A 21,410-nucleotide genomic window follows, 5' to 3' on the forward strand; every position below is an offset into this window, starting at 1 on the left:
GCTGAATTCAAAGAAAATTTAATTAGAGAAACATCCTAAATCATATTTTTGGGAGTAAATAGACGGTTATGGGTGAGTACGGAGGGTGATGATCCAGAGAGAGGAAAAAAAAATGGAAATTGTGGTTTTGACGGTTCATTTGCGGGACGATAAACGATATCGTTCAATGTGTCTGTGTGCCACGACCCTTCCATGACAAAAAAAAAAAAAAAAGGAGGCAACCGGGGATTGAAAAGTGCTTCATTTTGTTGGTTTCCCTCCTTTTTTTTTTTTTTACTTGTTTCTTTTGTCCATCCTACCTTTTACTTATATCTTTTGTAGGAAAACGCAATGGATTCATTAGTGGAGCGTGTCAAACAACTTGCCAAGGTATGTACGTAAAAAGAAGAAAAAAATTACAGGTTATATATTCTTTTTTTATATATTGATGACATTTTCTTTTTAGCATCCTCAATTCTATTGGTGGTGTGGGCATGTTTGTATTGTATGTAATAGTATTCTTTATTTTACTTCAGTATCTTCATTTCATTCAGATTCCACTTATTATTATCGCGCGTATCTTGGTGCTCTTTTGTCATATGCCATTGTTAGTTATAAATCCATTGGTGTAAGTTACATTTAAATAAAAATGATATATAATACTCACTAATTTTATTATTTCTTAGATGCCTAAACAATGGCATCTTGATATTTTTAGAAATGAAAACATACAATATTTTGCCCTTGCTTTTTATTGGTATTCTTATCAACCAGTGACAGGTAATAATATATAATATATAATATATATATTTAATCTTTTCTATATATTTTAGTGACATTGGTGCCTTATTTTGTATTTTCTATCTTTCATGCATTTGGATATATTCGAAGTACGATTATTCCAGTATTGTTTCCAGCAGATCAAAATCCATGGATTGCCCAATTATGTGATACCATCAAGTCCTATACAGATCAATATCATGAAACAGCTATGCAAATATCAGCTTATGTTGAAGTAATGATTGTGATTCCTCGATTACTTTTAGGTGTTTTATTGTAAGCAATTCCTTTCTTTCTTTTTTTTTTTTATTTTATATTAATTTTTGTTTTTTTTAAAAAAAAGATTCCGTACTTCTATTTTAGCCTTAATTATCTTTAGTCATTTTCTTCGATTACGTTATTATTTATCACCTCATACACAACAAGCTGTATTCCAATCTACTTTGTTTTTAGATCATTGGTTATTACCACCTACCAAAGATCCAAGGATTCCACCATGGTTATCAAAACTTTATTTCAATCTTAGGGCAATGATTGTAAGGTATGCAAGTGCGACTGGTTCGGTCACTTCTAGTTAGTTAGTGAATTTATATATTTTTTTTTATAATAAAACAAAAGAATGTTAAATTGCGGAAATGAAATGATGCAGCTGTGGATAAATGTTTTCAACATAATGGGATTGTGGGACCCTGAACTTTAACAATGATGTTGTACTAATCTATATTACCATTGAGTAAAAATGGATAAAAAAAGTTCATCAAACTTCTATCACTTCTTTTTCATGATACTTTCCCTTTTACGTCTCTCTGACTTTTTTTTAAGGAACAATCCTTTCATATAATTCTAACTTTTTTTTTTGTACATATTTCACACATCCCCTGTCTTTCTATTTTTTTTTTTTTTTTTTTTTTTTGAAATACACACGCACATATTGTACAACACACGCCCCTCTTTTTCCCTTTTTGTTCTATATAGATCAAAAAAAATTTTGATTACTTAACCTCACTCTGTTTTTTTTCTTTTTTTTTTTCTTTACTTCTTTTATTTTTCATTATGCAATTATTAGGTTGTATTCTTTTATTATTAGGATCATCATTGACCAGTTTTGCCATCAATCCTGCAGAATGGTATAAAGCAAATCCAGGGATGGCAAAGATTGGACCAGTGAAAAATCATCAAATCACAGATATTCATGGTCGTGTTCGATTCTTCCATGGTACCAATGTTGTCAAAAAGGAAGCTCCATGGTATCGTTCTTTTGACTTTAAACCTGGTGATTCATTTGGATTGCAAGATGTACAGAATTTACAACGTCTTGGTATCAATGCTGTTCGTTTGGGTCATCATTGGGCAGGAAGTGAGCCTGTACGTGGTCAATATAATACCACGTTCCTAGATATTATGAAACAACAAACTCAGTTGGCGAATGATCATGGTATTTATATCCTTGTGGATGTTCATCAAGATGTTCTTGCTCAACAATTTTGTGGACATGGTGTACCAAGTGTAAAGCTTTTTTTCTTCTTTTTTTTTTTTTTTTATGTATTGATTTTTTTTTTTTTTTAGTGGTTTGTCAAAACGGATTGGGTACCATCCTATAAACGATTCCCAGTACCACAAAAATTAACACCATTTACCACCAATGATCAAGGGATACCATCATCAAGTGATTGTAGTAGTTTGGAATGGGATTTGTCCTATCTGACAGTAGCGGTGGCTAATGCGTTTGGCCGATTGTACAACAACTATGATGGATTAGGGGATGCATTTGCTCTTTATTGGAAACAATTGGCCAGTCAATATGTGGATACACCCAACATCTTAGGCTACAATTTATTGAATGAACCATGGGTAGGTGATCAATGGGCTGATCCAACGTTACTTGTCCCTGGGGTGGCTGATCACAAGACGATGGAAGCATTATGGAACCGAGCTGCCACCCAGATCCGCAACGTAGACAATAACACGTTGATCTGGTTCGAAGGAAGCACATTTGACATTAAATCGGGTTTCAACAACGTGCCATTAGGAGATGGGAGCAAGACCGTCCAATCCTTTCACTATTATCGACCACCTCAGATTGGCGCCATCACCACCACATTGGCCAATCGTGCCGATGACAGCAAGCGATTGAACACCGCGGCTGTGATGACGGAATTTACCATGTGGATGGGTGATCAGAGTCAGATGGATGGCATCCAGACCGCTGTGAATGCTGCCGATGATTATATGGTGTCATGGATGGGCTGGGCTTATGAAAACTTGTACGATGCCAATGGCACCATGTATGCTGCTCTTGCCAAACATTACAGTCGCGCTTACCCACAGGCCATCAGTGGTACTCCTGACAAATTCACTTTTAATACCACCGATAGCTCCTTCTCCTTGGTCTTCCATGCTGATCCAACCATAGATGCCCCTACAGAACTGATCTTGCCCAAGGATACTTTCCCCAATGGTTACAATGTTTCTTTTACCCCTGCCGATGCTCTTGTTCCTTATGCTCTGGATGATCAACGTACCTTGGCCCTCTTCACTCAACCATCCATCCAATCTGGTCAAGCCATCTCTATCTCTATCACAAAAAAATAGTAATCTAATGTAAATGTAGGAAAAAAAAATTGTAGGACAGCCAACACTCAAAATTCCCATAATAAACTTTTTTTTAAAAAAAAGAATTTTTCCCTTTTCTTTCTCTGTTTTCTTTTCCTTTTTTTTTTTTTTTTTTTTTTTAACTCTTCTTGCCGAATACGTAATGATGATGTCATATGTCTCCTTGAAAATGTATACAATGAGAACAGCAACAATCAAGCATGGCCGTTTCTTTCCTTTTTGATAGATCGGGACATGATAAAAGAAAAACTTCAAGCAACGTAAGTAAGTATTCTTGCAATCATATGAATATATGCGTATGTGTTACTAACGTTCTTCCCTTCTATCTATCTATTTTCATCTAGGTTTTGAACGAATATATCAATATCCCTTTTTTTTTTTTTTTTTTTTTTTTGGAACATTCATAGAAAAACGGAATTCCTCCCATTCCTTCTTGTCAAGAATTTTTTTTTTTTTTTTTTTTTTTTTTTTTTTGCTAGGCATAAACATGGGTGTCGATCTGATCTGCACAAGTGGAGATGGCAGGAAATAGCGATATTAGTAAGTGAAAAGGTAGGTTAAGATAAATAGGGTATGATATATACTTTAGTTGTACAAGGAAGGAAGGATGGTAGTACAATTGACAAGAGTAGGGACACCAGGGAAGGACAGAGGAAAGGAACGCTTGAATGGATAACAACAAGGAAGGATGAAAAAAACAAACGGACCGACAACACCGGATTCAATGATGTCTTGATTTGCTCCTTCACTTTTATCAAGAACAAGCGTACACACTTGGATGAATCATTACTAGTATATAGCTTCTTATTTTTAGTAGATTAGATAAATGAATAAAATATGAATTCGTTTGATTCTACTTAGAATGAGTTTGGCAAGGGGTCCGTCAGGAAGATATATTTGTCTATTCCATGGTTAGATGATTATAGAGTATTGAAGTGAGATTTTTTATTTGAATGAATAAGATAATATATAGGGTAACTATTTTTTTTTTTTTTTTTTTTTTGGTGATGATCTAGTGAATAATAATAAAAACGGAAGAAATGGTATAAATGAATAATCATAATAATAATAAAAAAAAAAAAAAAAAAAAAAAAAAGAGGGAAAAACATCAGGCAGATACAGTAGGAATATCATTGACTGGAGATAAACAATTGGTATCTTGATGATGATTCAAAGAAGTATTCTCTTCTACTTCTTCCTCTTCTTCTTCTTCTACCACGCTACTACTTGCACCACTACTACTAACCATACTAATTCTTTGTTGAGAAGTTTCCAATGGAGGTTGATTGGAGATATAACCCCCATTCCCACTTAAATTCAATTGTTCCAACAAGGCATGGTATAAAAACTTGTAAGACCATAAATTGCCACGTAATCGACGAATATCCACAATATAAAGACCAGGCAAATTCTTGATTTTACATAATTCCACACTGAATCGCACTTCATCCCCGGGATCTAAAGCTGGGTCACCATAAGACGATTGCATATCGGCCGATTTACGCATCAACATCCGTCTTCGGAAAGATACCCCGTTGTTATCGATATTGTTGTTGTTGGGTCGTTTCTTTCGAATACATTTCAACTTGTAATCCCCACCATCTCGTTTGATCTCCATCCCCATCACTGTCAATGTATGTTTGATTTGTTGGAAAATTTCTGGAGGTGGTCTTGCTGTCAATGCATCTTGATCCACAGCACCATGATGATTTCGAAGTTTGGCATCATTAAAGTCCATAGCATAAGATCCCAATGGTAACTTGCTTAATAATTTATTATTAGTATTATTATTATTGTTTTGATGAAGATGAGTGCTTGAGTTGGTAAAAGGTCCATTCATACTTCGATCCTTAGTACCTACACAAAAAAAAAAAAAAAAAAATGAATAAGATATATATATATATATATTTGAGTAAGACTTACTGAGAGGTTTCTTCTTGAACCAATCCATCAACTTTTTACCAGCACTACGATGTTTTTCCTTGCTATTGATTTGGGTACTTTGAGTCATGTTGATCGTATGTTCAGAAACAGAAGGTAATAAGGGCATGGAAGCAGCATTGGGAGCATCATCGACTGAACCATGAGGAGAAGAAGAAGAAGAATCTTCCTTTGAAATGACGACTTTGGGGAGTTTGGTGTCTTGATGACGATTAAACACCATGGGTTTCTTGCTATGACGTTTTCCTTGTTGATCATCATGACTAATATAATCCGTCATCGAGTTCACTAAAAGACTAAGTGCTTTTCGTCGTGTACCACGAATAGGTTGTGATGTACCAGGTTGAGGTGTACGACTATTATTACGAATGGATGGATTGTTGACAGCCGATGTAAATGATAAATGTTGTTGTTGATGTGTTGGAATATGAGATGCACTAAGACTAGCACTAGGTGTAACATCTTCTTTTTGTTGATTCTTTCCTGGAGATGAACGACGTTGATGTTGACGTTGAATACTGGATAAGAATTTGGCTTGTAAAATGGATCCTGCATTGGAATCGCCTAAAAGAGACATAGGACGGCGATGTTGTGGTGGGGGAGAATTGGTAGATAAATGACGGGAAACTTTGGGTGTATTATTGTTGCCGGAAAGGAATTGTAAAATACGATCGGTAGAAGTAGATTGACGTTTACTAGGGGATGGCGAAGGTTGAGGTAATTCCGGTACAACTGAATCAGCTTCTTCTTGTTCCAAGCGTTGTTGTTCCTTCTCTTCTTCCTGTTCCTTAGTGGTAGTTGATGAATTGATTTCTGATTCCTTGATAGATGTTTGTTCAACAGCAGCTTGAATATTATCGTTATCCATTTTATCTGTTTCAGAGGTATTGATGCATGTTGTTTCTGTAGAAGTTGAAACATCAGCCTTTGTAATTAGAGTAGCATCAGGAGTGTCGATAGTAGCATCCACTGTCGTCGTTGTTGTTGTAGTTGTAGTTGTTGTAGGTGTGGTTGTAGTAGCGGTCATTTCAACGTCATCAGCGGCTGAAGCAGGTAATTCAAAGGATGTAATATCTTGTATGGATGGAGTATCTTGGTCAACTTGTTGATTGGTATCTTGCATGTCTTTTCCTTTTTCCAAATCATGATCCAAATCCGCAGGCATTTCGTCGATATCCATATTTGTAGGTACAACGTGATCATCGTCATCTTTTTGTTGTTGTTGTTGTTGTTGTTGTTCGGTAGAAAGGGTATATTCGGTATCAATGGTATTTCTTCTGTTAGCGTATTGTTCTTTGGAATGTCGTTGTTGTTCTTGCTGCTTCTGTTGTCTTTGTTGTTGTTGTTGTTGATGATGATTCGAAATAACCATATGAATAGGTAGATCAGAAGAACGCATTGCCTCCATTTCCAACTCATGAACGGATTTACCAAATAAACTTTTGTGAGGTTGTAACCAAGGATGATTCATGATGATTTCCATAGAGCAACGTTTGGCAGGATCAGGTACCAACATTTTTCTTAATAGATCGCGGGCTTCAGGACTAACATAATCAGGAAAAGCCAAAGGAGTACTGAGAATATACTTGTAAAGTAAGTTAATGTTGTCACCATCAGGATTAGCAGGATCATCATCAAAGGGAAGATAACCACATAACATAGCATAGAGAATGACACCACAAGACCAAATATCAACAGCAGAACCTACATAAAGACCTTCACTAATGACCAATTCAGGAGCAGCATAACAAGGTGAACCACAAGAAGTAGACATCAAATCATCTCGAGCGGAAGAGAATTGATTTGCAAAACCAAAATCAGTAATGATGATACTTCGATGTCTATCCAATAACAGGTTTTCCTAATTTAGAAGCAGATCATAACAACATAAAAGAGATAAAGTTAAATTCGTTGTTAAACGGATTATATATTCAATATTTAATTTACCAATTTGAGATCTCGATGAACGATATGTTTTTGATGCATGTAATGAACTCCACTAATCAGCTGGGCAAATAATCGACTAGCATCTTTTTCTTTGAGATATCGATGAGCAAGAATATATTCAAAAAGTTCGCCGCCTTAACCAAAAAAAAAAAAAAAAAGTAAATAAAGAAAAAGAAAAAAAAAAGTTAAAGAAGAAGAAGAAGAAAATACAATATTATTTTATTTTACCTGAAGCACATTGTAATATAATACCAATATATTTTTCAGTTTCAATGACATCGTATAATTTGACAATATAAGGATGACGAACAGTCTAAAGACAGAATGAACCGGAGAAAAGAAAGCCAAAAAGATGGATAAGTAATGTTGTACACTGCATGTGGTTTTTTTTCTATTTACCCTTAGTACAGAGATTTCTCGTTCCACTTTGGTCATTCTTGTAGAAGAATCAATATTATCTCGTTTGATAAGTTTGATGGCCACCTATAAAGATTTATATAAGTTAATATCCCCTTTTTTTTCATCCCCCCCAATTTCATCATCATCATCATCATCATCCATCTATAAACTCCTTTATAATAATAATAATAATAATAATAATAATAAAGATGATGATTATTATTATTTACTTACTTCATGTCCAGATTCAATATGAATACCTAATTTCACTTTTCCAAATTCACCTTCACCTAAAGTTTGTAATAAAAGATATGGACCAAAAACTGTAGGTTTTCTACCAGGTGGAGGATGATAATGATAACGTTGATAATAATATTGCCACCAAGGTTGATCTTGCATAAGTCGTTGTTGTTGTTCTTGTTGTTTTTGTTGATGTCGTAAAACAGTTTTTTGCAAGTCGGAAGGCATAGCCGTGACACTATAAGCACGTTGTTGATGATAATTCGGTCGATAATCATTATTCATATTATTATTATTAGTTTGTTGTTGTTGTTGTTCTGTTGAAGTAAAAAGATCAGAAGTAGTAGATGGTACTAAACTAGGAGATGGATGTGAAGATGATAAAGTACTAGTCATTTCTGATGGTATCAATGGTGAAAAAGAAGAAGAAGAAGAAGAAGAAGAGGGAGGAATAGAAGTTAACGGGTGAATTGGCACCGTCATGCTTATTTTATAATAAACCTTCTTTTTTAGAGTGACGAAATAGATTTAAGGGGTAAAAGAAAGAAAAAAGATAAAATAATAGACTGACCAAAAAAAAAAAAAAGTGGGATATAAAAGAAGGTTGTTTTGAAACCTTTTAGGGTAATTTTGGAGTATTGTTCAAAACAAATAAAAAAAAAAATGATACACATACACACACGACAAACAACACACACACACATAAATATATATATATAAAGTGTTGCACATATTATGAAATTGGTGTCGCACCTGAATAAAAACAGTTGTCGGGATTGTTTTTTTTTTGATCACCCTGTTGCCGTTTTTGGATTGAGAATTTCTATGCTCCTTCAATTGTATATAAGGTAGAAAATTAAGTAACTAATAAAAATGATTGAACTTGTAACTCATCAAAATAACACAGAAGATTATATTTTTATAGTTTAACGCGCCATTTTTAATAGAAGTGATATATTAAATGATATTTTACGAATGGCAGGTTGATCCTCAAAATGGGATTAACTTGTCAGATGACCTTTTTTTTTGATCGACTTATAATCATAAATATATCTTTTTGTTAATGGCATTTATACGATACAATGATGATAGGTTCAAGTTTTTAAAACTGGGATTTGAAAGGGTGATGTGGCGGCATGATTAGCAGTAAAATGATATTAGATGATGATCATTATATGGGAGTGAATTAACTCTTATTTTACTTTATAAATTGTACGGTGATATATAAGGTATCATTAACATAAGTGAAAGAGAATATATGGATGCATGTTTCGTCCAAATTTGATATAGTGATGGTCATTTTTGAGCCGAGAAATGAAAAGACAAATGTAAAAGACAGTGATATTACAAAAAAAAAGAAAATGTCTATTGGGTATACAAAATCAAATCATTGAAAATTAAAGGAGCAAATCTAAATCGTTAACTTTGCCACTCTTTCCACTCTTTCATCTTTGGTGGTTTGCTATTGGCTAATATTGGCTGCCAATTTCCTTTTTCTTTTTTTATTTATGCGTTTGTCTTTTTTTTTTTTCTTTGTCCTTTCCTTTATTATATTCTTATTCCTTTTCTAAGCTATCCTTATGTTACTTTTTATACATTGTTTCTGGAAATCGTCAAACAACATCTTTGATTCCTTCCTATTTGGCATTTTAACTTGTTATGCAAGTAAAAAAAGATTTAGAAGCTATAAAATTGAATATGCCATTTGTTATTTTCATTTTTAGGTAGATTGCATTCTTTTTATTTTAGTCATATTTTTATAGGTCAGGAAAATATTGATACAATGATTCGCAAATGGCTGAGATCAGTAGAAATGAATAGATTTTTCTTTTTTTTTTAAAAAAAAAAAAAGGTTTTATATCTATTTTACATAATTTGTTTTTTTTTTTTTTTTTTTTTTTGTATGTTACTGCCTTTTACATTGTCTTTATTCATTTGTGGGTGAACACGGACTTTTCAAAAAGGGAAATCAAAAAAAACATCAAGGTAACACAGACAATATAAATTTTTAAAGTTTATTTTTTTTTTCTTTGTAAAACCTATAAAGAGGGGTATGCTAAATATGAATGGATGATGAAAAGAGTGTAAAATGTAATATATGTAACTAAGTAATGATGATGTTATGCTTGAAGAGTAATGAGAAATGTATATCATAAATATAATATAATGCTAATAGTAGAAAAAAAAATAAAAAAAAATAAAAATAAAAAAATGAAAATAAAAGTAAAATAAAAAAAAAATAACATAAGATAAAATAAATAACTAGATAAAAAAAAAGGGGAAAAAATATAATTATACTATCATAGACCATTCATCTTCCTCATCTTCATCATTTTGTTCCAATACTATAACTTCATGTTGATCATAATCATCATCATCGTCGTCATCATCATCATCTTGTTGTTGTTGTTGTTGATCCATTGAATATATAAGATGACGTAAAGGACTATTTGGTTTTGGAAAATGATGTCGAATAATATCACGCCAAGTAGTGACCCTTTTAATATTATCATAATATTGTTGTTGATGATGATTCCATTGATATTGACCTTTTCGATCATAAAGTAAAACATCCATTCCTAAATCAGCACAATCCATACAATGTTCTAATTGATGATCAATTAATACATCGACACCTATTTCTTGACATATAGTTGATTTTGTTTTGCTGATATATTCCAATTGTTCATTTTCAGATAATCCAAGATTACAAAAGTAAATACTTTCAAAGATACCTATAACACAACATTAAATCATTATTTTTTTTCTATCAAACTCTATATGTATTTACCTGGATAATGTTTATCTACAAATCGTTTTGTTTCTTCTGCAATGAATTGTTGTCGAGATGTAATAATCACCAATTGAAATTTTCTTTTTTTTAACATTTTGAGAGCTTCCAAAGCAAAATCTTGAATGGGTTGAATAGTTTGAAAATATTCTGATTGATAAAAAAGTCGAATCTTGTGACATGTATCTTCACGACTCCCACCCCATACTTTCCATAGATCTGTTGTAGTAAGATCTTCTAGTCGATATTGTGTATGATAAAAATCATTATGCCAATTAAGCAATGCTTCATAAGTATGACTTAATGTTTCGTCTAGATTTACAGCAATGGTTTTTCGAGGTTCTTTCAAAATGGCTGGCATGAAGAAATAAAATGAAAAAAAAAAAAAAAAGAATCAAGGGGAAAAAAAAGGGGAACTAAAATAAATAAGAAAAAAAAAAAAGATTTTTCAGTCTGAGCGTTCAGTTGTTTCTTTTTTTATTTGCTCGGTCTAAGAACTGCGATTGAAAAAAAAAAGAATTGCCTTTTTTAATCACATCTTGTCAATGTTTGCTTACACTTGTTTTCTTTCTTTTTTAGTATTATTATCATTCATCCAAAAAAACCATTGATGTTAAAAATAGTTACTTTTCTCATTCATCCATCTTCCCTTTTTAAGTCTAAAAGCCCATGTCATCTTAGCAGGATTCATGCTGTAACAATATTCATTCATATATATTATTACAGTAGTATTGTATTGATCATCCCTTTCTCTCTCTCCCCTTGCATAAAAGATTTAAATACAATTCTTCTTCTTTTTCTAATTTATAAATAGATAAGATGATTTTTCCGAAGAAAAAAAAAAAAAAAAGAAGGTGACAGAATAAGTTGTACTGCAAAAACGCCACGTTTTTTTTTTTTTTTACCAGGGGTGATACCTAACCCTACAGATATTTCATTCATTTGGGTTACCCTCATCAAAATTAGAAGAAGGGGAATAAAGATACAGTGTTTTCAAAGTTTTTTGTCGGGTCACAAGAAAATGCTTTTCGTGATGTTATAAAATAAAAAATCGTACTTTCCCAAAATGAATGTCGCATTACCACTTTTTTAGATATCGCTTTAGAGACGTCGGTAGAGTATGTCATTGATTGATGATTGATGATTGATGACTGATTGTTAGCTGATTCTTTTCAACAGGCCATATCTGGAAAAAAAAAACTATATTTTTATATTGTATCATATAAGACAGGGGTATACTAATGTAATATTCATATCTTGTGATGTTGATGTGAATTTGCATAATAGTTCCTTTCTTTTTTTTTAAAAAAAAAATACATTTACTCGGGTCTTCTTTGTTTATTTTCATTAACTAAGACATTCGATCGATCGATAACGAATGTAAATTTGCATAATAGTTCTTTTTTTTTTCTTATGAGATATTTTTGCCAGGTTTATTTTATTCCTTGATCAAGTGAGAGATATAAAAAAAGTGCTATTTTATTTTTCTTTTTTTTTACTGTTTCTTTTTTCTCTTTTTTTTTCTTTTCCTTTTAATTTCGTTATCTATTTTGATATCAATTTTTAAACCAATTTACAAACTACAGGACCTTCATATACATCCATACCAATACAAGCTTTTTTCTCTGAACTACAACCTTACAATAACCAAGACGGACCTTTAGGTCTATTTGCTTTTCTTTTTATATACTTATTGGACTTTTTTTTTTTCTGTACCTTGCTTAATAGTAAGTTTCTTTTAATGATAATAATAATAATGATACAGTATATTAATCATTCTCTTTTTTTTTTTTTTTTTCTTTTTGAAATCTCTCTTGGTGTTTCCAATTCAAAGTGAATATCAAACCTGTAACAGCAACATATTAAAATATGTTATCGCCTCTTTTGAGGACGTATTTAATGCTTCTCTACAGGTAAGTTAAAATAAATAAATATAAAAAAAAAATGGATATGTTGACTAAATAATATTTTATTTTCTGTTATTCAAAATACTCAATGGAACTACTATCACTCCTTTTCTTCTTGTTCTTTTTCTTCTTCTTGTATTCAATTTGGATTATGCGACAACTCTCTCTTTCCTTCCCCGTCATTTATTTTCTATCCTTACTATATTTTATTTCCTATTTTTGCGACATCTTATTCTTTGAATTCCATCATTTTTTATTGAATAAAGTGTAGTGTTCAGTCATCTTATTTGAGACACATTCATATTTTATTTTTCTACAGGTATACAAAAAAATTATATATGTTTATTTCAAGAGAATATATATATATATATATATATATATAAATAGAACTAACTAATAATAACAATAATAATAATAATAAAAGGGGGGGAATTCTACACTACGGATTGTTGTTGATGATGATGATCAGAAGTTCTTTGATTCATAATATCTTGTAAATTATAAACATTATACCAATTGATATCATGAGATTTTTTGTTATTATTTGCTTCTTCAGTCCAAAATTCCATACAATTATTCAAACATCCATGATCAAAAGGATTACCACCTCTTTGTTGTTGTCCACGATTGGCTTGTCTTGTTCGATGTAAAGCTCTTGCCCCAGCAAATAATTGTAAACAAGGTAAAAATCCAGCCACACCATGACCATGACGATTATTATTTGGAATGATGGGTTGAACTTGAGGTCCATCAGAACCTGCTATTGTACCACCTGTACTTGCTGCTGTCATGATCCCACCTTGATTCATATAGGAATATCGATGAGCATTAGCACTTTCATTGGTTGTAGTTGCCACTGCAATTTGGTAGAGTTGTACACCAAGTAAGAAGACTGACCATGATAATTGAATTAGAATCCATACTGTTAATGACAATGTCCATGTATCAAATTGGAAATAACCACATACTGTTGATCCTAAAAAACATGTACCATCCATCCCACGTTCATATGTCGGTGACAAACTGGAAAAGTCTACAATAATAATAATAATAATAAGAATAAGAGGATGATTATTTTAACAAATATTTTGGATAATCATTAACTTACATTGAAGAGATAGAAAAGTAAATGAGATAATAGCAATCACCATATTCAATAGAAACACCATAAAAGCACGATGATTCTTGACACCAATACAATTGTAAATCCAAGGACAGTGACTAACAAAAAAAAAAAAAAAGGATCAGATATATACATTTTCCCTTTTCTTCGATAAACTTACTGATCAAATCGTGCTACACATCGATTACATATCTTGCAATGTTTAGATCTTAAAGGTTTTTTGATCTAATTAAATAATAATAGTAATAATAATAAAAAAATTGTTATCACTGTTTCCCATCTTCAAAAGAATTATCAAGTTCATTTTTATTTTTCCATCCTTCTTACCAAACAAGTGACACAGAAATGTCGAATATCTAAACAATGAGCATCAGCCAATTCCATCACATCTTGTCGTTGTTGTTCTCTATTAGGAGTATTGTTGACAAATCCTGGATCTGCCATCACTGCTTGATAAAAGTTGTACATGGCAATAAAGAAACTAGACATAAAAATCAAATGTGTCAACATCATATATGCTGTACCTAAAAAAAAAAAAAATGATAATTAATCTCTCTAAATAATAATAATATTATCATGATGAAAGACTTACTTGGTACAAGAATACAAGTCCATGTCATTAATACCCAAAAAGCCGATGCTTGAAAGATACAAGAAAAATAAGGAGTTTTCCATAAAGCATCATTATGAGGAATTGGAATTAAATATTTGACAATACCAACATGCATACAAACCAAACATAAAAAGGCCAAAGGAAGTCCAAGATACCAAGAAAAAAGAGATAATGTTTTTAGTGCCATGCCCAAAGCGATAAATGGTAAAAAGTAAATGATAGTATTGATTGTTTTCTAATCCAATTCAAATATATAAAGTTGAATAAATACAATAAATAGAATTTTTTTTTTTATGGTTACCTTTGACCATTGATGAGGTTTAGAACCAGGATAAGAACCAATACGTGAAGTCAAATGAGGTTTTGTTTCAGCAATAATATCAAATTCCAAGACAGCACGTTGCCAAACACTATCGAGTTTCTTATCATAAACAAAATCCATGACGGATTTACCAGAAGAATCACGACAATGAGGATCAGCATCGTATTCGAGTAATTTGCGGATACATCCTTTGTGTGCACTGACGACTGCCCAATGCAGAGGCGTCAATCCAGTATGATCCGTAGCATGTACATTGGCACCAAATGTCAGAAGCAAATGACATACCAATGGTTGGCCTTGATACGCAGCCCACATCAATGCTGTATGTCCACCAATCGTATCCGCTGCATCAATATCAATCCTTCCTAAAAACAGGTAGTACAACACCAGCATGGCTTGTGAAGAATGCACAGCAAGATGAAGAGCATTGAAACCTTGACCGTCCTTGAGAGTTGGATCCGCACCACCATCCATAATAAGTCGATGTGCCGTCCAAAGTTGACCTTGTCGTGTTGCCCAATGTAAAGGGGTTGCTTGTAGTTCACCAGCCGCTTGATTCACCACCGCTCCACGATCGATAAGATACTTGGCACATACCTCGCTTGAGACTGCTGCATAATGAAGGGCCGTTGCTCCATCTCCATCCACATCATGTACAGAAGCTTGCTTCGTTTCCAATAAATGAACCAATTGTTGAAAATTGCCTTGTCGTGCTGCTTCAAATAGATCCATATCTACTCATTGAATGGAATAAATAAAATAAAATAAAAAATATGAATAAAACCTTTTTTTTTTTTTTTTTTTTTTAAATCTTACTTTGAGGATTAGAGGATAATTGAGCTTCTGCTTGGTCATGACTAACAAGACTATTGGCTGGTAAAACAGCACTTGGTTGATGAGGTGGTTGTTTTTGTGGTGTCAATACAGAAAGGTCATGTTCTTCTTGTTCTTCAGTAGATAATAAAGCCTTTTTATCTTCGGGATCTTCCATCGTTAAGGTAAAAAGGTATAATGGAAGATAGTAAAGAAGAAAAAAAAAGTCAAAAGGAGTGAGAGAGAGTAAAAAAAAAAAAGGAAAAAAGAGTTCACGGCGCCCTGTTTTTTTTTTTTCTCTTCCGTTACATTAAAATAAAAAAGCGAATAGTGTTTTTTTTGCTTGGCGTCCTTATTACCGGCTAGGTTTTTAAGGCATTAGACTCCGCTCTTTGACCAAACGACGTATGAAAATGCAGAAAGAAACAATGAATGTATGAAAACCTCCTTCTGGTTGGGTCAATAATATGATGAGCATTAAGGTAGGTAGATCATCCTCACAAACAGCATCATCACGGGTGATTGAATAATGACAATGATAATGATGATCGAATAAAAATAGTTATGATGAAGGTTGAATAATAATTATGATGATAATTATGATGAAATGAATTGAATGATGGAGTTATTCATCATCACAGGTCTCTAGAAAAGGCAAGAGGAACGTTTCACATTGAAGCAGTCCAAAAAAATTTTCCTTCCACCAAAAATGAGATTTTGAGTCCGCAAAACTATAAATAAGCCCCCTCCATTTTTTTATTTTATTTGTTTTTTTTTTTTTTTTCTTTATACTTGTTCTACTTGTGGGCACAGAACTTTTGTTAAAAGAGTGAATTATTATTTGTGTATATCCTCTTCGTAGGACAAGTTTGAATAATCGATTCATATCCGTTTATGGTGATAGGGGAAAGAGTTATTTAATGTTAGTATTTGAATAATCACTTGCCTATCATTGGAAATGAACCGGCATGATATATTCCTGAGCCTAAAGTACAAATCAAATAAAAAGAGAAGCCACTATGTGGTCTTGACTGGCGGCAAAACCATATCATGAACATTCGCCCTTCCTTTTGGGGTCTTCATTACTTTATTAAAAAGAAAAATGAAAATAAATACATTTGTATTTTGTTTATATTATAAAAAAAATAGTAAAATGATGGAAAAAAAAATGATTTTCTGTTTTATTCATTCAATCAATCAATATATATAATATATATAAAAAGATAAATATAATAAAAAAAAATAAAGAGAGAATCACTCACTTTTATCCTTATTCTGTAACGAAGTCATTTCTACACCAGGACTAGTATGAGCTAATTGTTGTTGTTGTTCCCGAAGCATATCCACACCTTCAATAATACGTTCTTTGGCTATCCTAGAAACTTCTCCTGCTACGACGGTCAATACACGTTCAATGGGACCCCAGAGATTCAATACATATACCACGTATCCACCAGCAATCATCAAGATAAAAAGCACAAGATAAATAGGACTTCGAATAATGGCCATGAATTCATTCCAACCAAGAGCTATGATCACACCTACAAGCCACATGGGGATTTTAGCAGTTGTTGCCACAACAGATCGTTTAGCTTCCAAATAGAATGCATCCGATTCCCTTTTGAATCGATTGGTAATATCGATTTGTTTGCCTTCTCCAAGAATTGTTAATGTTTGCTGGAAATCAAAGTCCTATTTGAAAATAAAGTCAAGTTAGAAAAAAAATTATTTTTTTTTTCTTACACTTACTTCGTTAGATTCGATTTCAAAGTCTTCATCTTCACGGAGATCAATCTTGGCAAACAATGGAATCAATTTCAATGTCTATCAGGACAAAATAAATAAATAAATTGTAAATATACATTCGTCAACAGAAGAAAAAAAAAGAGGTTAACTTACATCATCTCTGGCATGTTTAAAGTAAGTATCAATATCATCTTCAGGTTTCCATACTCGAGGTAATCCATGTTCATCATATCTGAACTTTTCTTCAAATCTATATATATATATAAATAAAATGGAATCAGTCCAACCAATCAATCCTTTTACAATAACTTACTTTGATCTTAGTTTCAGTAATAACATTGTATCTGCCAATTCTTCATCCACCTTTTTGCGTAGCACAATCCAAGCTTCTCTTCTCAATCCCAATAACGATTCTTCTAATTCTTCTTCTGTCGAATTGAAGCCTATTCAATAATAATTAAAAAGGAAGTTAGCAATGAAATATATACAATTCTTTGATCTTTACTCTTTGCTTTCTTCACTAAAGTAGTTTGACCATTATCTACAGTAGATTTATATGCTTCAATGATTTTATGCCATGTATGAGGTTGAGGATCATTTAATGCAAGAGAGACAGGTTCCGATAATTCATTTTCAACTTGTTTCTAATCAAAAAAAAAAAAAAAAAAAAAAATCAGTGACCCGTTCATTTATCATTTCAATTTTTTTTTTTTTTTTACTTACCGTCAAAGCCTTACTCATCTTCTTGAATTCATCAGCACGAGCTTTGGTGGAAAGAACATCAAATTCTTCTTCCAAAATGGTCAATTCGTGAGTATAAGACCAATCCGTATCAGGTAAGACAAGAGCCTTGGCACCTGACAAAAACACATCTGTAGCTTGGTGAAGTGCATCTTGAACGACTTGACTAAAGTTGTAATTGGGTTTTTTGAGTTCTTGTTTGAGAGTGGTTTCGAATAATAACATGGCCTTTTTGTGCAAATTCTTGAGTTGACCCACAAAGTATACATTGAGTTGGGTATTGAGTTTGGTGAGCATATCTTGACGCTTTTTTTGATAAACAGCTTGGTGATACCGAGAAGCATTCTTGTCAAAGGCATCCATGGCTTCTTGTCGAATAGCTTGCATTTGAGGTCCTAAATCATCCATTGTCTGTCCCTTTTCCAAAATAGGTTGTTTGAATGGTTGTAATTGCTGAGAAAAGCGTTCAAATGCTGTGGCTGCAATTTCATCACATCGATATTGAGCCAATAATTCTTGTTGGGTTGGTAAATCCAAATCCTTGTTGGTCAGAATCTTATCCCAGATACCAGAAGCATAAACATGATATCCATCAGCAGGAATACGTTTATGATATTCAGGACGGAACACAAAGTCAGGATGTTGAGGGTCGTTGAACCGATGTCGCAATTGAGCTACTTCTTGATCAAACTTTTCTGGTAACAAGATCTTGTGGGGTAAACCAGTATACATAAAATCAAAATAATCATGGATTTGACAATCTTCTAGTCCTTCAGGCTAAAAAAAAAAAAGAAAAAGAAAAATAAAATAAAGTAAATAAAAAATTGAGTAATATATATATATATTTACCTTTGATAATCCAGCCCAAATCTTTTCCAAATCATTTTGTAAGGTTTTTGCCAAGTTTGCCAAAGGAGTAGAACCGACATGATCACGAATCACAATCAACAAGAGAGTCTTTTCTTTAGAAGTTTGTTTGTGTTGAAACAGTTGGAGATTGACTTCAAATACAGTTTTCAATAATCCCATATTTGCACCTTGATATAAACCGACTTGATGTTCCCATAAATTCAAAATAATGACTTCACTAGTGGCCATAGAGAATAAGGCAGATTTACGTTCAAAATCTTGATCTTCACCACGTTCACGTCCATCGGTACCTTCTACATCCATCACAAGCACATGCATACCACGTCCACGTGAAATCCAAATCCCTTTGGTTGTTTGACTACGTTGAGTTTCATTCATCACGTCAAAGGAAGTTCCGAATAATCCATTCAAAAGTGTACCTTATAAAAAAAAAAAATAGAATAAAATTAAGATAAAAATCAGGTTTTTTTTTTTTCAATAGGAAAACTTACTTTTGCCAGTACTCTGAGACCCAAATACTGCAACGACATTATATTTGAATCCTGCTTCACCAAGTCCCCATTCATTCATATATTGAGGAAGTACATCCCTAAAAATGAAAAGTAAGATGATGAGGATATAAATATTTCTTTCTTTTTTTTATATATATCTTACGTAAACTTTTGGTCTTCATCAACAAGTTGAAGTCGAGGAATGGATTTCGTGTCTTTGTCCCATTCGGTAGTGGAAAGAGTACCTTCTTCCGTATGTTTAACAGTACCATTATTTGTTGTTGGTGGTGGTGGAGAAGAAGATGATGGTGTGGCTGCTATTGGAGAATCCATTATTCCTGTTTAATTGATAAAGAAAAGTTTAATATAAAAGCCTATACACAAAACAAATATAAAAAAAAATACGCACGTGAGTTTATCAAGCTATATAGACATACATTTAAACTTACCAAGGATCGTATTTGTGAAATAGAGAGATAGAAAGAGAATAGGTATCTATATATACAAAGAGCTTGGAAAATAAGGAGAAAAGCAGTAAAGGGGAGGATAAAAAAAAAGAAAGAAAGAGAGACAGAAGTAACAAAAAAAAACAACCTGGGCTCAAAGAGTAAGATGACCTCGTCTTTTTTCTTTTTTCTTTTTTTTTTTTTTTTTTACGCCCAATCATTTAAATCCCGCTGAAACTGTTCGATTTTCGACATATGACAAAGAAAAATTGGACCATGTTTCCTTTAAAAATCATATTAATTGATAGAAATTCGAGTTTTTAAGATTTGTAATTGATTAAAATCTATTTTTTTTTTATTATTATTCATTAATATTACTTGGAGAGATTTTTACTTTCATTTTTATAAGCAATGATGGTCCATCATTAATTAGGACTGTTACGATGCGATGGGACAATGTCAGTCCTATGGCTCTTGAGATTGTGCAACATCCTCTTACTCTGTGCAATGGGATGAGACACGGTTCTGTCCATGAATGAATGTGGTCATGGTCCACGGAGTTGAAAATTCATGCTTAATAAAGATTTCTGTCTTTTTTTTTCTTTCTTTCTTTCTTTCTTTCTTTCTTTCTTTCTTTCTTTCTTTCTTTTTCTTTTTAATCTTACGCAAGTATAAACTAACATGAAACTACTATTCTCATGTAAGTATTCAATCAGAAAGACGAAATGGAAACTACAATAAATCTGAATTCTACTTTATTATTTTTTCGAATATTAAAACAAATATTAAATATTTTCTAGTTGCTTTCTTGTAGTCATTTCAAAAAAAAAAGCTATTGTACTCTATGCCTCTTCCTATCCGCCATACTATAGGTTAAAGTTGGAATATCATGTTAGAAACGGTTTGGATGCAGTATAAATTGAACAAGCGAAAGAAGACCCTGGACAACGAACGTCAAGTTTGTTTATTTTGAAAATGGAACATACAGTCATGTCAATTCCTCTTTATCAACAAGAACAAGAGTAGAAGCATCGTCATCGTGGTCTTGCAGTCTTCATCATATAGAATAATAACGACTAGTGACGACATCATCGATATATTTGATGATTTTTTTTTTTTTAGATGTAAGCTATGGCAATGAATCAAATTTATCAAATGAAACGGAAAGCCAAACTTAGGTACATTTCGGATCATATTAAAAGGATAAAGAATTGGATTCTTGTTTTGCTCAAGTCATGTCCCCTTTCGTTCCTGTATCAATCCTAGCTCCAAGTCCATATCTCAAATCAGTGAAGTAGGACAACATGATCACAGCTTTGGTTTCCAATCCTTTTTTCTTTTCTTAGTGTAGTGTATTCTTTGTATTGCGTCCCCCCGTTGATTGATCAATTTTTTTTTATTTGTGCACTTCGTAATATTCTGTCTCCATGCTTCAATTTCCTTGTTTTCTTTTTTATATAAAAAGAATAAAAATCAATAAAACCTATCAATTCAATATGTATATTTTTTTATATCAATTTATCAACTTTGATAAAAATCATCAGTATTGTTTCATAATAAAGGAATATTTAATAATTACTGCTTGTGCTGGGATTTGAACGCGCAATTTCATTCAATTTTTTTTGGTTCCCTCTTTTTTTTTTTTTTT

General features: G+C 32.4%; 5 protein-coding genes across 5 annotated transcripts; 1 reads left to right on the forward strand and 4 right to left on the reverse strand.

Annotated features, from left to right (window-relative positions):
* Positions 1–294: 294 nt before the first annotated feature.
* On the forward strand, positions 295–3,351 carry BX664DRAFT_362161 (glycoside hydrolase superfamily; the record flags this gene model as incomplete). Its single annotated transcript, XM_051548292.1, has 7 exons — positions 295–373; positions 446–607; positions 666–759; positions 813–1,035; positions 1,103–1,332; positions 1,826–2,265; positions 2,326–3,351. The coding sequence occupies exons 3-7, from the start codon at positions 666–668 to the stop codon at positions 3,349–3,351; spliced, it is 2,013 nt and encodes a 670-aa protein (XP_051396771.1). The 5' UTR covers positions 295–373; positions 446–607.
* Positions 3,352–4,480: 1,129 nt separating this feature from the next.
* On the reverse strand, positions 4,481–8,127 carry BX664DRAFT_269426 (kinase-like domain-containing protein; the record flags this gene model as incomplete). Its single annotated transcript, XM_051541052.1, has 8 exons — positions 4,481–5,213; positions 5,292–5,448; positions 5,554–6,216; positions 6,745–7,174; positions 7,261–7,394; positions 7,489–7,573; positions 7,660–7,743; positions 7,894–8,127. 8 exons carry the CDS (start codon positions 8,125–8,127, stop codon positions 4,481–4,483), a joined length of 2,520 nt encoding a protein of 839 aa, XP_051396772.1.
* Positions 8,128–9,931: 1,804 nt separating this feature from the next.
* BX664DRAFT_388992 (uncharacterized protein) lies at positions 9,932–11,381 on the reverse strand (the record flags this gene model as incomplete). The annotated part of the gene is made up of 3 exons (XM_051549512.1): positions 9,932–10,634; positions 10,691–11,044; positions 11,318–11,381. The coding sequence occupies 3 exons, from the start codon at positions 11,379–11,381 to the stop codon at positions 10,192–10,194; spliced, it is 861 nt and encodes a 286-aa protein (XP_051396773.1). The 3' UTR covers positions 9,932–10,191.
* Positions 11,382–13,031: 1,650 nt separating this feature from the next.
* On the reverse strand, positions 13,032–15,387 carry BX664DRAFT_269444 (ankyrin repeat-containing domain protein; the record flags this gene model as incomplete). Its single annotated transcript, XM_051541055.1, has 6 exons — positions 13,032–13,630; positions 13,706–13,818; positions 13,881–13,945; positions 14,048–14,244; positions 14,313–14,568; positions 14,635–15,387. The coding sequence occupies 6 exons, from the start codon at positions 15,385–15,387 to the stop codon at positions 13,032–13,034; spliced, it is 1,983 nt and encodes a 660-aa protein (XP_051396774.1).
* Positions 15,388–16,622: 1,235 nt separating this feature from the next.
* On the reverse strand, positions 16,623–19,922 carry BX664DRAFT_380846 (RHD3/Sey1). The gene is made up of 10 exons (XM_051548924.1): positions 19,766–19,922; positions 19,480–19,690; positions 19,317–19,414; positions 18,805–19,244; positions 17,938–18,732; positions 17,720–17,858; positions 17,528–17,657; positions 17,368–17,464; positions 17,218–17,292; positions 16,623–17,160 (listed from the first exon to the last, which is right to left on the reverse strand). The coding sequence occupies exons 2-10, from the start codon at positions 19,647–19,649 to the stop codon at positions 16,723–16,725; spliced, it is 2,382 nt and encodes a 793-aa protein (XP_051396775.1). The 5' UTR covers positions 19,650–19,690; positions 19,766–19,922; the 3' UTR covers positions 16,623–16,722.
* Positions 19,923–21,410: the final 1,488 nt, after the last annotated feature.

This window comes from Halteromyces radiatus (genome assembly GCF_025201355.1).
Source record: "Halteromyces radiatus strain CBS 162.75 chromosome Unknown BX664scaffold_9, whole genome shotgun sequence".
NCBI classification, from domain to species: domain Eukaryota; kingdom Fungi; phylum Mucoromycota; class Mucoromycetes; order Mucorales; family Cunninghamellaceae; genus Halteromyces; species Halteromyces radiatus.

Coding starts and splice junctions, on each gene's coding strand:
- BX664DRAFT_380846 (XM_051548924.1), bottom strand. CDS start 19,649: ATGGATTCTCCAATAGCAGCCACACCATCATCTTCTTCTCCACCACCA. Junction 19,245..19,316: donor GTCTCAGAGTACTGGCAAAA/GTAAGTTTTCCT, acceptor TTTTTTTATAAG/GTACACTTTTGAATGGATTA. Junction 18,733..18,804: donor TTTGGGCTGGATTATCAAAG/GTAAATATATAT, acceptor TTTTTTTTTTAG/CCTGAAGGACTAGAAGATTG.